This window comes from Equus asinus, chromosome 27 (assembly GCF_041296235.1).
Source record: "Equus asinus isolate D_3611 breed Donkey chromosome 27, EquAss-T2T_v2, whole genome shotgun sequence".
Taxonomy (NCBI): Eukaryota; Metazoa; Chordata; class Mammalia; order Perissodactyla; family Equidae; genus Equus; species Equus asinus.
In genome coordinates, this window is record NC_091816.1 from 5,703,026 (window position 1) to 5,719,705 (window position 16,680).

General features: G+C 37.1%; 1 protein-coding gene across 1 annotated transcript in view; it reads right to left on the reverse strand.

Moving 5' to 3' along the window:
• The window catches only part of LOC106827904 (uncharacterized), an 89,448-nt gene that overhangs the window by 35,881 nt on the left and 36,887 nt on the right, over positions 1 to 16,680 (reverse strand). The window contains exons 3-4 of the mRNA XM_070499717.1: positions 5,014 to 5,085; positions 4,653 to 4,819 (exon numbers count right to left, since the gene is read on the reverse strand). Coding sequence (XP_070355818.1) covers positions 4,653 to 4,819; positions 5,014 to 5,085 — 239 coding nt within the window. The remainder of the gene's footprint in view (positions 1 to 4,652; positions 4,820 to 5,013; positions 5,086 to 16,680) is intronic.

Sequence of the window (16,680 nt, forward strand, 5' to 3'; positions counted from 1 at the left end):
TAGGAGGTATTTTTGCATTGATGTAATTCGGAGTTCTATTGGGTTCATGTACTTCTAAGTGCAGTGCTTTATCCAGGTTGTGGAAGTCCTCAGCTATTATTTCTTTGAACAAGCTCTTGCCTCCTTTCTCCCTCTGAGATACCTATAATCCTTATATCACTTTTCCTAATTGAGTCAGATACTTCTTGAAGAATCTCCTTTTTAAAAAAAATCTCAGTTCTCTCTCCTCCTCCACCTGAAGCATTGACATATTTCTATCTTCTAAGACACTAATTCTGTCCTCCATAAGGTCTGCTCTATGTTTTATGGTTTCTACATTATTTTTAATCTCATTAGTTGTGTTCTTCATATCTAGAATTTCTGTACAGTTTTCTTAAGAGCTTCAACTTCTTTGATGAAGTATTCCTTCTGTTTATTAATTTTATTCCTGAGTTCACTGAACTATTTTTTGTGTTTTCTTGTAACTCTAGTTTCTTTATGACAACTATTTTGAATTCTCTGTCACTTAGATTATAATTTCTGTGACTTCAGGTTTGGTTTCTGAAGACTTGTCATTTTCCTTCTGATCTGCAGTGTTACTGTAGTTCTTCATGGTGTTTGATGAATTGATCCTTTGCCAGCATATTTGTGGTACTATCAAGTCGCAGATTCCACCTGCCACTGCTGGCTGTGGGCAGGAAGTGTATTTTCTGATCCTGCCCTGTCTGGTGGTACTTGTGCCAGTGGGGTCACTCTGCATTCATGTTGGCTGGCCACAGCCACTCAGCAGGTGGAGCCAATTGAGCTGGTGCACTTGATGGGTGGGACAACTTCTCATGGGTTCAGGCACCACCACTCTGTGGGAAGCATTCATGTGGGTGGGGCCACCTCAGTAGGTGGGTGCTCCCGCAAGCTGGGCTACCACTCCAAAAGCACTCATGTGTGGGCTGGGCTGTCCCCATCTCCACTCATAATTACACCAGCCACTGTGTGAGGATCCGCAACCTTGATCACTCTGCCACTGGGGAGGGGAATGGGTCCACTCACCTAGATCCACTACTTCTCCGGGATCCAGTCCTCCCACCTTTAGATGTGTAGCTGTGTGGATCTCTCTGGTGCCGTGTTGTGTAGGGAATCCTCTGTTGGTTAATGAATGTCCATTTAGTTGTAACAAAGAGGGGATAAACAAGAGGAACGGTTCACTCCACCGTGATACTGATGTCACTCTCCAAGGCAAGAATTGTTAACTAATGTTAAGACCAGTTGGTGAAATGTTGCTCCTGAACTCATACGAAAAAAAAAAAAAATCTTACCTCTTATTTTCAAAAATGCTGCTGTCCAATAGAGAAACCAGGTTATATTTCCCTAATTTAGTTATCAATCTTAGCATCATTGATGGTACCACAGCCACATATCATGCTTTACTTGTGCGATGTAATAAGAGGTATAAATCATCAGTTATCATGTATTCTAGTCACACATGCATACTTGTATCTATCAAACTTTTAGATTTAGCTTCCAGTTTACACGAACCAGAGAGACAGAAGAACAAACTAATCTAAAGGATACCACTAAGAAACAATCAGACAAGTCCAAACTGTGGAACATTCTGTAAGTCAAGTGGCCCACATTCCAAAGAGTTGATGCCTTGAATAGACAAATGAGACCTCAGGGACATAACAACCAAATGCAGTTCATGTTCCTAGATTGGATGCTAACTAGGAAAATGCAGCTGTTTAAGTACATTTTGGAAGTCAACAGGGAAATGTGAAAATAGACTGAGTATTAGATGAATTACTATTTTATTAAATGTAACAATGCTATTTAGGCTATGAAAGAAAATGCTCCTTTTAAAAGAGACATATCCAAGTGGCAGGATACAAAATCAACATGCAAAAATCAGTTGTGTTTCTACATATGAACAACAAAGTCACAGAAAGAGAAATTAAGGATACAATCCCATTTACAATTGCAACAAAAAGAATAAAATATCTAGGAATAAACTTAACCAAAGAGGTGAAAGACCTGTACACTAAAAACTATAAAACATGTTCAAAGAAACTGAAGACACAAAGAAATGGAAAGATATTCCATGCTCTAGGATTGGAAGAATTAACGTGGTTAAAATGTCCATACTTCCTAAAGCAATCTATAGATTCAATGCAATCCCTATCAAAGTTCCAATGACAATTTTCACATAAATAGTACAAAGAATCCTAAAATTTATATGGAACAACAGAAGACACTGAATAGCCAAAGGCATCCTGAGAAAAAAGAACAAAGCTGGAGGTATCACATTCCCTGATTTAAAAATATACTACAAAGCCATAGTAACCAAAACAGCATGGGATTGGCACAAAAACAGACACACAGATCAGTGGAACAGAATCAAGAGTCCATAAATAAACCCACACATCTATGGACAGCTAATAATAAATAAATAAATAAAGGAGATATACTGAAGCTAAAAAGAATTTCCTGTAAAAGTATTAACAAATGGAATTCCAAAACTTTCTCTTTACCTTACACTGGCAGGATGGTAATACTTAAATAAGAAAAAAAAAAAAGCTGAAGAGAATGCACTACAGAAACTTGGCAGAGAGCAATGAAGAGAAAAAGTTTGAAAAGAATAAATTCCAAAGTTGGGACTTCTGACCAATTTCTCATTCTTGCAGTTTAAGGTCAAAACAAAGCTTTTATTGCTATCCTATGAAAAATATGAAATAAATTATTAGATTGAAAAAAAAACTAAAGGAGCTACTCCTACACATCAGGTGCACAAGAAAAACCCATATCAAAACAGGTAGGAAAGTCTGATACACAATTCATTAGAAAAATTCTTAGATTAAAAAAATGAATTTATAACACAAAGAGTGAACTCTACTGTAAACTATGGGCTTTAATTTAATAATGTATCAATATTGATTCATCAGTTTCAACAAATGAACCACACCAATGCAAGATGTTAATAATAGTGAGCACTGTGGTGGGGGTGGGGAGGGAGAGGGAATATACAGCAACTTTCTAGACTTTCTGCTCAATTATTCTGTAAAACTAAAACTCTTCTAAAAGTAAAGGCTATTAATTTAAAAACATGAATTTAGCACTTACAAAAATCTATTACATTTCTATATATCTTCAAACATGTGGTCAAAAGTTAAAAAATATATTTATATTAGCACAAAAATTGTTAAATACCCAGAAATAAATCTCACAGTTATCTGGAAGACCTCTTCCAGATAATATAAAGAAACTATACTATAAACTATAAAGCTTTTCTGCAAGACTTAACGAAGGCCTTAAAAATATGGAGGGATATATGATAATCAATGACTAGAATATTCAGTGTTATAAATTTGCATGGATTGGAAGACTCAACATTGTAAACATGTCAGTTCTCCCCAAACTGATATACAGATTTACTTTAATCTCTCTAAAAATTCCAACAGATTGTTTGTGGAACTTAACAAATGCACGACAAAGTGGTAGTTAAATTTATTGCAAAACTGGCTATCAATGTAGCAGAATATTAAATTGTAATTCACTTTTATATTATACAAAAATTAGCTGAAAATGACTTAATTATAAAAAGTAATAATATTAATCCCTCCAAAAATTATAAAAGTAATAATAATAATTCCTCCAAAAATAATCTAGCAGACTAAATTTAGAGCTGGGAGAGATCTTCATCAAACAGAAAATGCAGAAGTAAAAAACAAAAGATTAACAAATTACCCCTATAAAACATAAAAGATTTTATGTAGAAAAAAGGTTTTTAATATCTATAGAAAAACTATAGATATGGAAAAAATGTTTTTGATACAGATAAACAAAGGATTAATAACTAAACATTCAATAAACCCTTATGAATTACAAGGAAATAGTCAAATAACATGAAAAAGCAATTACAGAAGGACAAATCCAAATGATCAAGAAGCATATATATGAAAAGTTGCTCAAATCTACTAGTCGTTGGAAAAGCAAATTAAAAAACACTACATCAATTTATTTCCATTAGACTAACAAAAAATGAAAAGTGCAATAACACTTATTGTTGGCAGAGATGTGGGGAAAAGATTAATCTCACATATGCAAAAGGAAATGAATGTTTACCAACTCAAAAAATACATATATACAGATTTATTGAAAGACATTTGCTGATTATAATTGCTAATAAATTTAATATGAATAAAATTATGAATATAGACTTATAATTGATCATTAGAAAACTAACATTTAAAAATAATGAGGAAAATTTACTAGGGTAAAATATTTTTAACCTATTTTATCAAGCCTTTGATCGAAAACAACAAAAATATAAACTTCACAAGATAAAACCCATCTCTTTATGTAATGGTTAAAATTATGGGCTCTGGAGTTAACAAACTGTAATTTCAAACCCTAGATACACCACTAGATCCGAGAGTCCTGAGATAGTTTAACCTCTTCAAATCCCAATCTTCCATTTGTAAAAGGTTGATAAGCATAGAAATAAATTTTAGCAATCTTTTTTTATTCTCTGACAACCAGAAAGAGAGCACAAGGCCTGAATAAAGCACATAATGGTCAAAGTGCAAATAGTGAGAAATGAATAACAATTCCCTAAAATTAAGCAACTTCCATTGTCACAGATTTTTGTTTTCTTTCTAAGAATACTCAAACATTATTCTTACATGAATAAATATGCAATATCATGAGGCCTTAGGGTAAGATAGGACTTTTTCCATTCTGAAAATCTACTCAATAATTCATCCGCCTCACCAACTGTAGAAACCTTATTTTTATCTGACCACAACTCCAATGATGACAGCACAACAGTAACTTTAAATTGGGCAAACATCTAAAAACAGAAGAGATAAATAGATGAAAAATTAATCTTTATGTTATTTTACCATAACCACGAAATAGATTCAATGTCTCAACAAATCCTCACTCGGTTTATACGGATGACTTAATTCTAAAGCAAATTCATGCAAATTATCACTCAAAACCAGGATGAGTCTTTCTAACTAGTACGAAAAGGACAATACTTACCGAATTTACAAAGCCAATAATTTCGATGATTTTATTTGTTATAATCATGCGATCAGAGCCCAAGTAATCATACTGAAAAACAAAATTAATTTTAAACACAATTTGTTATGTAATATATTTGAGATTTGCTCTCCATCTACTCTCAGAGGTTTGAGGCTGCTTTGGGGTTAAAACAGTTCAAAATAAGACAGTAATGAAAAATGAATATAAGTTGGCTCAATGATACATACTGGTGGGAATGTAAAATTGTATAGCCATTCTGGAAAGTAGTTTAGCAGCTTCTTTCTTTCTTTTTTTTTTTTTTTTTGAGGAAGATCAGCCCTGAGCTAACTACTGCAGTCCTCTTCTTTTTTCTGAGGAAGCCTGGCCCTGAGCTAACATCTGTGCCCATCTTCCTCTACTTTCTATGTGGGACACCTGCCACAGCATGGTGTGCCAAGCGGTGCCATGTCCACACCCGAGATCCGAACCGGCGAACCCCAGGCCACGAGAAGTGGAACCTGCAAACTTAACCACTGTGCTACCAGGCTGGCCCCAGTAGCTTCTTTCAAAACAAATAATGAATGTATCATATGACCCAGCAATTGTACTCCTGGGCATTTATTCTAGAGAAATAAGAACTGATGCTGACAAAATCCTATAAATGAATGTTCACAATATCTTTATTCATAATAGCCCTAACTTGGAAACAGCTTATATGTCCTTCAAAGGTTAACTGGTTAAATAAATCGTGGTACATTCATACCGTACCATAATACACTACTCAGCAATAAAAAGGAACTGAACTGGTGATATATGGAACAGTTTGGATAAACCTCAAGAAAATAATACTGAATATAAAAAACACCTCAAAAGGATACATAATACATGATAGCATTTATACAATATACCTGAAATCACAGAGATGGAGAACAGCTTAGTGATTTGCCAGAGGTAAAAAAAGTATAGCGAAGGGGGGAGAGATGGGTATAACTATAAAGGGATAACGTAAGAGAGTCTTATGGTGATGGTACTGTTGAGTGCCTTGATTGTGGTAGTGATTACACAAGGCTACATATGTGATACTATCACATAAAACTACAGAAAAACACACAAAAGAGTGTATATATAACTGCTGGAATCTGAATAAGCTCTGTGGAATGTGCCAATGTCAAATTCCATATCTATAAATCATCTCTCTAGAGAACACCATCCCTTGGATGCTCCAGAGGACCCTCAAATTAAACATATCCAAAACTAAACTCATCAGGCTCCCTCAAAAATCTGCTCCTACTTACATTTCCAGTACTTTAGTGAACAGCATTATTATCTATGACCTCCCACACTTATTATACTACATGTTCCATGACAGCAGAACATTCTCTGTTTTATTCACTGCTGTGTCCTCAGTAAATAGAACTCTAACTGGCACCTAGATGATGCTCAATAAATTTATTAAGTGAATGAATAAATCAAATCAATTTACAAGTCTTTCTAATTCAACCTCATCAGTAACTTTTAAAAGTGTCCTTTTCCTTCTATTCCTACTACTACTAATTTATAAATTTTTACTTTAACTACTTCAATAGTCTCTTAAATTGTTCTTCCTTCTCCAATTTTCCCACCAGCAATCCAGTCCCTACACTCCTACAAAAATTAGGATTCTAAAATGAAAACATGAACATGTCACTCCCCTGCTCAAAATCTATCAATGACTCTCCATCACGTTTAGGATAAAATTCAAATATCATGTCAATTCTTCATTTCTTTCCATTTCCCTTCTTCAATCCTGTGTATTAATCATACTAAAATTCTTGCAGTTTTCTGAAAAGAACCTTCTCTCATACTTATCTGCCCTTGCAAAGGAAGGTTTTTCACAAAGTCTTCCCTGGTCCTACCCTCCCCCTGTTACCCAACTAATCAATCCAGAATCCAACCCACAACCACCTCCATTATCAGGCTCTTATACTCCAAGCCATTATTCCCCTGCCCTAATCACCCAAGGGCCAGGTACCAGACAACCAGAGACAACCGCTACACCCCAGAATCCACTGAAACTAGCCTAGTCTAAACCTGTTTACCTTACCTTGCCCGTTCCTTCCCACAGAAACCACAATCGAGGCTCCTTGCTCATGTTTTCCCCTTGCTCTCTCTGTCTCCTGACCTACCCTGTTGCTCCCCTATGTGGTTTCTGCATGATGTGGTGTGCCCTTTCCTTTTAGGAATTCTGAATAGTAAACTATCGTTTTTATTGTTGGTTACAGTCATTTAAGGAAATCTCTATCAATTCATTAGCTGACCATTAATGGAAAATAGACTTTAGAGACAAATCATAGTCTATAGCAAAAATAGTTCAGAAAAATCACTAAACAAACAAACTACAACCCACAATAAGCAAGAATGGCAAACCATGAGAAGGGTGGGAAATTTGATTTCTAGAGTTACCACTTTGTAATATTCAAAATGTCAGTTCTCAACGAAAAAATATGAAGCATGCAAAGAAACAAGAAAGTGTGGTTCATTTGCAGGGAAAAAAAGAAACAGAAACTATTCCTAAGGAAGCCTAGACATTGGACTAACAGGCAAAGATGCTCACAGAGCTAAGAGAAACCATGGAGAAAGAACTAAAGGAAACAAGAAGAATGATGACTCACCAAGTAAAGAATAACAATAAAAATATAGAAATAATAAAAGAGAAATTCTGAAGCTTAAAATACAGTAACACAAAGGAAAATTCAAATGTCAAAACAAATCAATTGGGGCCGGCCTGGTGGTGCAGCAGTTAAGTTTGCCCGTTTCGCTTTTCGGCGGCCCGGGGTGCACTGGCTCAGATCCTGGGTGCGGAAATGGCACTGCTTGGCATGCCATGCTGTGGTAGGCATCCCACATATAAAGTAGAGGAAGATGGGCATGGATGTTAGCTCAGGGCCAGGCTTCCTCAGCAAAAAAGAAGAGGACTGGCAGTAGTTAGCTCAGGGTTAATCTTCCTCAAAAAAAAAAAATCAATCAAGGTTATTCAGTATGAGGAACAGAATTAAAAAAGAATAAGAAAAATGAAGAGTCTAAGAGACCTGTGGCACATCATCAAGAATATCAACATATGCATAATAGGTGTCCCCAGAAGAAGAAAAAGAGAAAGGAGCAGAAAGGAAATTTGAAGAACTAATGGGTGGAAACTTTCCAAATTTGTTGAAAGACATGAACTTACACATCCAAGGAAATTGAAAAACTCTAGGTGGGGTAAATTCAGAAGGATCCACACCAACACACATTAAAATCAAACTGTCAAAAGCCAATGATAAAGACAGAATTTTGAAAATAGCAAGATAGAAAGCAACTCATCATGAACAAAGGATCCTCAAAAATATTAACATCCAATTTCTCATTAGAAACCATGGAGGCAAGAAGCAGTGGGATGACATTTAAAGTGCTGAAAGAAAAAAACTGTCAACCAAGAATTTTGCATCTAAGAAAACTAATCTTCAAAAATGAAGGGGAAATTACGACATTCCCAGATAAACAAAAACTGAGGGAGTTGGTTGCCAGGAGATCTGCCAGTTATGGGCTGAATTGTCTCCTCTCAAAATTCATACACTGAAGTCCTAACCACCAGTAACTATACTTGGGGATAGGGCCTTTAGAGAAGTATTAAGTTTGGTCATTAGGGTGGGCCCTAGTCATAACTGGTACCCTTATAAAAAGAGAAAATTAGGATAAAGACACATACAGAAGGGAGACCATGTGAAGACACAGGGAAAAGATAGCCATCTACAAGCTAAACAGAGAGGCCTCAGAAGGAATCAACCCTGCCAACACCTCGATCTCAGATCTCTACCTCCAAAACTGAGAAAACAAATTTGAGTTGTTTAAACCACCCGGTCTGAGGTACTTTGTTTTGATAGCCCTAATACACTATCCTCAATAAATACCAAAGTTAGTCTCTCAAGCCAGAATGAAAGTACATTAGGTAACTCAAAGCTGTACAAAGAAATAAAGAACATGGTAAATGGGACTACTTTGGTAAATACAGGAGCCAGTATTATTATCTTTTGGCTTGTAACTCCTCTATTTTCTCATACTATTTAAAAGCAAATGCACAAAGCAATAATTATAAATTAATTTCAATGAGAGTACAATGTGTAAAGATATGATTTATGACAACAACATAAAGGGATTAGAAATATATAGGAGGAGAGATTTTTGTAAACTATGAATGCTAAATTAACATTAATTAAAACCAAGATTATTATAAATTTAAGATGTTAATTATAATGTCCAAGGTAACCACTAAGAAATTAAGTAAAAATATACAGAAAAAAATGAGAAGGGAATCAAGACAATACACAAGGAAAAAATAAAATAAACAAAAGAAAGCAATAATGGCATAGTTGAAGAACAAAAATATATATAAAACATAGAAAATGATAAAATGTCAGGAGTAAGTCTTTCCTTGTCATTAATTACTTTAATTGTAAATGTATCAAACTCTCCAATTAAAGGACAGAGATTGGCAGAATGGATCAAAAAAATATGATCCAACTATATACTTTCTAAAGAGACTCACTTTAGATCCAAAGATACAAAAAGTTGAAACTGAAAGCATGGAAAAAGATATGCCATGTAAAAGTAACCAACAGTAACTGAGATGGCTACACTAATATCAGAAAAAATATATATATATTTTAAGCCAAAAAATTTTAAGAGACAAAGAAGGATATTATATATTGATAAATGGGTCAATCTATCAAAATACACAATTAAAAACATATACATACCTAAAAATAGAGCCCCTGTGGGGGCCTGGAATTGGCCACCCCAAGGTATGTCTCTTTGGCATGAGGATTATTTGTGGCTCGTTACTTTGCAGACAGGAAAGCAACTGAAAAGTAGAATTTACTTACCCTTTGTAAGAGACATTTACACTGTAAAGGAATTCTCCATCTGTAAAGATATCTCCCTCTCTACCAGGAAGAAGGGGAGATGACCTTATCTCTACAAACTCTTAATCAATGGGGAAGGCAAGGACTTAAATCTGCACTTATTTATTGTGCTTGCCTGGTAACCTTCTGTAACTGACTCCCCCCACCCCCAACATCCTCCTTTGTCTTCAGCTGGATATGATATTTCAGCTGTGGGGGTTTCAGCCATTTTGGCGAGTTGCTCAGCTTGCCTGAGCAGCTCCCAGGTATACATTGACAAATAGAAATGGCAAGCAATAGGATATATTGGAGTACATGAGGAAGCCATTTGGTGTAAACCTAATTCGGCCTGACTTTGCTATTTCTTCCAAAAGGGCCTGACTGTGGCCATTGAGCACGCATTGTATATCTGCTTTAAAACAGTTACTATGGCAAGAACAAAGGCCCTTGAGATAAAGGTGCAACTTCCCTCCCCCTCCCAACGTTGGCATTTCCTTAAGGATTAAGCATCATTCCTTAGGCTAGGAATTGATTGCTGCACTCACCTGTGACCACCCAGCTTGAGACAATAGACTTGCCTCCTGCTATGCCCTCCGAGATAGCAGACCCACTACCTGCTGTGTCCATCAAGCCCTGTGCCAACAGGGCAATCTTGTGACTATTGTGGGAGGGACATTTCAATCATATGTGAAATGTCCTGTTTGGGGATATATAACCACTCTGTACACCTCACTTCTTTGGTGCCCTTTCTTCCTTCGGGAAGAAAGGCCCCAGGCCATGGTCCTCAGATTTCAGCTCAGAATAAACTCTCCCAAATTTTCATTTATAGATTGGTTATGGATTATTTTTGTCGAGAAAAGGAAGATGGGCATGGATGTTAGCTCAGGACCAGTCTTCCTCAGCATTAAGAGGAGGATTGTGTGGCAGATGTTAGCTCAGAGCTAATCTTCGACCCCCCCCCAAAAAAAGAAAAAAGAAACTTCTCCTCAGCTAAAAAATTTCATTTCTTCTTTCTCAGAAAGCATTCACCTGAGCCTCCTCTTTTTTCTTTGTCTGCCCAATGGTTTTGAAAAAGTTATTTACGCTTACTACTTTCGGTTTCTCACAATTTGCCTCTCCCTAATACCATGTAGTCTAGTTTTACTCCCAAAATTTAACTGAAACTATCCTCTTGAAAGTCACAAATTAATTCCAAGCCAAGCTTTTTCAACTCATTCATCAAAGAATGAAACCCTATAGAAAGTTATTTTGATTATTTTCTCAATTCCCTGAAGGATGGCACATAGCTAGTACTATTTTCCATAAACTTCACCAGCTCTCACAATAGTGTATGATCTAATTTCTACATTAAATCCCTTATTCCACATCCCTGCTGGTGGCCCTGCCTCCCTGATAAACCCTAACTGATACAGTCAGTTACAGGTTCACTTCTTAGTGTGATATCCTGTCCTGATTATAAAGGCCCTGCAGGTTCTGCTAATTTAAGATTGTATCGATTTTTCTTCAGGAGGTGAGTCACTATTTTTTCCCTTCCTAACCCCCCTAACAAAAGACTACTTGAGGCATTAGGACCAAAAATTTAATTAATTCACAGGAGAGCGTTTATTCATCTGAAACAACTAAAAATGTTAATAACAACTATATTCGTAATTTTTAATACTCAATTTTTTATTATAAGTAAACAAATTCATATAAATAAAATAAAATGGAAAACTAAAGAATAAAAAATTACCTTCACTTAAGGTGCACAGTATATGGTTTCTCATCTATTGGAATAATATAGGATATCTGTTCCTAGAGAGTCCAGAACAACTGAGAGTGAGGACAAATGTAATAGAAGAAGCAAAACAACAATTTTACATCAATTAATCCTTTCAAACAGTGCTTAAAATTTGTTGATTAAAATGTCTCAGACTACGTATGATATAAAATCTGCAACAATATATCAAAAATTATAACTTGTATTATAAAATTTGTTGATTAAAATGTCTCAGACTACGTATGATTTAAAATCTGCAACAATATATCAAAAATTATAACTTGTATTATATAAGCCATTCTTACTATTTCCAGAAAAATAAGCCCAACCTAAGGGTTAAAAATCTATTTGTCACTGAATTTTAAACTCTTCTGAAGGAGAGACTGTGTGCTGTCCTGCAGTGTCTATCCAGGTGGAGTCACTGGGAGAGTAAGCTATTCAATATCAGTGAAGTTCACTCCACTAGGCACAAAAATTATTTATTTTAACCATTTTACTAAAATGTATTGCCCGTTTCCTATATTTTCAAACAGAAGATTATTCAACAAAATTTGGTATTGTTTCTGACTCTATCACTACTGTTCTCAAGTTAAAACATGGAGAGCAATAAGCTGTAACATCGGTAGGTCAGTGAACCTGACTGATGAGATTTTATCCAGCAAAAGAGAACATATGCAAAACAAGAGTTAGAGCATCATGAAAAGAAAACTTAGAGCACATAAAGCCCAAAAAGACACAAATATCAGAACACAGAAAAGATGAGCATTCCAGGATCTGTGAAACTAAGAAGCAACAGGAAGACCATACAAATCAAAAAAGAATAAGGCAGGTTGTTAAAGGGTCTAATGAATGGTCAAAACTGAAATAGGAAGGTACCGTCACTGCGATAAGTCAAGTTGCTTTCATGTGCCCCCTGCTGTGATGTGATGAGAACAGTATTTAACGCTGCGGTAATCTTCCCTAAAACTCACAACCTCAGTCTAATCATGAGAAAACATCAGAGAAATACAAATTGAAGGACGCTCTACAAAATGTCTGACCAATAATCTTTAAAACTGTCAAGGTCATGAAGAAGTAAGGAAAGACTGAGAAACAGAGCCAAGGAGACTGCGGAGACAGGACAACTCACTGCAAGGTAGGATCCTGGAATGGATCCTGGAACAGAACAAGGACGTTAGCGGAAAAACTGGTAAAATCCAAATAAATCCTGAATTTTGTTAATAGTAATACATCGATGCTAATTTCTTAGTTTTCACAAATATAATGTATCAACATAGTTATATAAGACGTTGACTTTAAGGGAAACTGAGTGAACATATACGGGAACTGTGGAGCATCTCTGCAATTTTTCTGTAAATCTAAAATTATTCCAAAATTGTAAAACTTTATCTTCTAAAAAGTAAAATCAGAAATAAATTGAAGACAGAAGCAAAACAGGTATATGGGAAACATAAGACAGCAATACCACACATGAAAATCCTGACACTGAAGCAGCAGCATGTCCTGGGGTTCAAATTTGCATAGGTGAGAAAATAGCCCCTTAGTGAGCCTGATCTGAATATAACTGAACATAGACCCTGGAGCATTTTTATCTCTTTTTCTTTTTTGTGTGTATGTGAGGAAGATTGGCCCTGAGCTAACACCTGTGCCAATCTTCCTCTATTTTATGTGGGTTGCTGCCACAGCATGGCTTGATGAGCAGTGCTAGGTCCATACTCAGGATCAGAATCTGCGAACCTCTGGCGGCCTAAGTGGAGCTCGTGAACTTACCACCAAGCCGCTGGCCAGCCCCATCTTTTTTAAGTGGATCTGCTGAGCAAGTTCTCCTAAGTTGTTCTTGGATGAATATTCTTCTCAAAGCAAAAACTTAATAATCGTTAAGATGTTAGTGTACCAGACACACTTCCTTTAACTGTCCTTTCACTAGCATGAAATGCACTCTATTTGCAGACTATGTAGAGAAAATTAGCTAGATCTTTAAAGAATGTACAGGAGTTGATTAACGAAAGTCATAAGAGAATTTACTGAACAATACTGGCAAATTTGTGTTTTAATTTTTAATAACAGACTTTAGATGATCAAGAAATTCTATCCCTTCTGGAACTTCCCCCATATAATATTTCAAATAAGTCTGCCAGAATGTTATTTGCAAAGTGTTATAATAATTTCAATAGTTTCAGAAAACACTTTTCCTTATCACCTGCTCGTACAGTTCCAAAATCACTCCCTTCACGAAATATATTTTAGTAAATGTTTGGAAGCCCTGTAGATCTTTAAGCATTTGGGGACTGAGAAGAAGTAGATTGATCTGAATTTACAGTGACCTACATTGGCAATTTATCTTTCTGTTTCACAAAACTATGGATTAGTTGGATAGTGTCTTAGGCCGGGTTCCCTAGAAGCAGAGTCTGAAACAAGGATACTTTTGCAAGTGCTTTATTGAGGGAGCACTCTCAGGAGGAACCTGGAAGAGAGTGAGAGAAGCAAGAGAGGGAGGAAGATGCAGCTAAAGTATACGATTTCAGGGAAATTCTAGCCTTAGCCTGATGCCCTAGGGGACCTCTAGAGTATAAATTGTGCCTTAGAGTCTTTCCCACCTTGAGACAAGGGGGCTGGGCTTTTGTATCCCCTGTACCGACTGTCTTCAGCTGAAGGGCTGCCCTGGGGGATGGGGTCAGGGAGTAACTCCAAGACAACTCCAGGAGAGGTAACTCAACAGCCAAAAGGCAATTCTCCAGAGAAGATTACCAACTCTTGGAATAGTACCTCAACTCTTGGAATAGTACCTCAAGAGCCCGGGAACAAACAACACAAACTGAACCTATAAAGCAATTCTGGCCAGGGACTTGGGGTTGTAGGCACACCAACAGTGCCTGCCACCTCCCTATCCTAGAAATTCATCTTGATGCCCTAATGGACACTCATCATCTCCTTGCTCTACTGTCTATTCTAGTTTGTCCTTACCCTCAGTCATCACTTCTTCTAGATGGCTAGCCTGATAGGGTGAACCAGAGACCTTCATCATCCCTCGGGGTTCTAAAGCCCCAGTTACCATACCCTTATCAGGCCATACTTGCTATATTTTCCCATTTACAGCTAAAACTAGGCATGAGAACTTTCAGAAAAGCCTCAGTGGATCACTTGAGTGCCAAACACTTGCCTTTCTGCCCCTCCATACCCATTGTTCAGCAGCATCCCTAGCTCCTCATGATAATCACAGTAAATTATCCTGAAATATGGTAATTTCTTTTCTTTCCTTTTTTTTGGCTTGTTGTTCTACTGTCACAAAGAATGAAAAATGACTACATGGCAGCCGTAGCTTTAAGGTTAGTGGGAGATTTACGCTGTTCCCTGGTAGAAGCATCCTTCCACTGGGATCCAGAACCTTTATACCATCACAGCATAAGGTTGTAGGTAATGGAATCAAATACCCTCAAGGTGTTCACTGGAAGTGCTGGTGAGTAGGGGCACTTCTACTACCACTCTGCGGTTCTTGGACAATATCCATTTGTTTAATGTATAGACTACACTCTGTAGTACCTCATCCTTCCAATTACCACCTCCAAGCTGGAGTTTAACTGCATTTTTAAGAGGCCAATCCATTACTCTATCAGGCTGGTTGCTTCTGGATGGTGCCTTATGTGGCAGGGACCAGTGGATCTCACAGTCATGCACCCATTGTCACACTTTATTTGGCATAAACTGGATCTCTTCATCTGATCCCATGTCCATAGATCAGACATACGGTGAAACCCTGGATAATCATGCCAGACAATGCACTGCAGAGAGTGATGCTGGCCAAGTTGCTTTGGTCAGGAAAAGTAAGTCCATATCCAAAAATATGTATCAAGAACAGTAAGCAAAAAGCCTTGCCCATTCAACAATGGAAAGAGTCTGATGTAATTAACATGTTAACAAATAGATGGTTGATCTCCTCGAGTGTACCATTATGTGGGGCTTAGAATCAATCTCTATTGCTAACAGGTCAGACATTCAGAAGTAGCAATAACTATAGCTTGGTGAAAGAGAGCCTAAGCTGTTGGACTCATGCATAGCCTCCTTCTCTACCATCCACAGCTATTTCATCCATGAGTCCATTTGTGGAAGCACTGGAACAGCCAAGGACAGAGGTTGACTTTCATCTGCTGGCTGCGTCATCCATCCATTTGTTTGTTTTGTGACCCTTCCATAGTGCATGCTCTCTGGTATGCATTAACATGCAACACAAGGTCCACTCACATGCCTTTTCCCCAGATTCCTCAATCCAGTCTTCCTGACAAAACACCCAAAATTATTTGCCACAGCACATGAACCTGTGTATATTTTTACTTGGCCTATTTCCTTCTTTAAAAAAAATGGATTATCAGGTGTACCACCTGAAGCTCTCCCATTAGGAGGACGTCCCCTAACCACTGTCTTTAAGGGCCAACACCAATAGGAGGGATAGTGAAGCAATAATCCAGTTTTGGTTTATACCAATATCCCAAGCTAACTCATTCATGAACCAAACTCAGTTTATGTTTTCTTCTTTCATTACATGCATATAGAGACCCCTCACAAGTCCACAGGTGTGAGCTAAAAGAGGGGCATTAGTGCAATAATAAGTGATGACATGAAACTTACTTGTGCCCTCTAGATGTACTCAATCTCAGTCTCAGATGTATTGCCATTGGGCCTAACCAACTTTACAATTTAGTGAATCTAATAGCGCCTGTTTGTGATGGGTGGTTCTGGTTGCAGAGTCATTTAATATCTCACGGTCAGATTCTTAGTCTCTATCAAAGACCAGCAGTATATCAGGAGCTGCTTTTTTGAATGGTGTATAGTTCTCTGATGAAGACAATATGGCCTTGCTCCAGAAGTCCAGAGTTCTGGTGCAGAACTCTCTTATTGGGTTTATCTGAGACTCCATACAGCATCTATTTGCACCATAAATACTTCCAGTGCCATGGGGTCTACTGGTTCATATAGCCCAAGAAGCAGGGATGCCAGTACTGTAACCTGTATCTG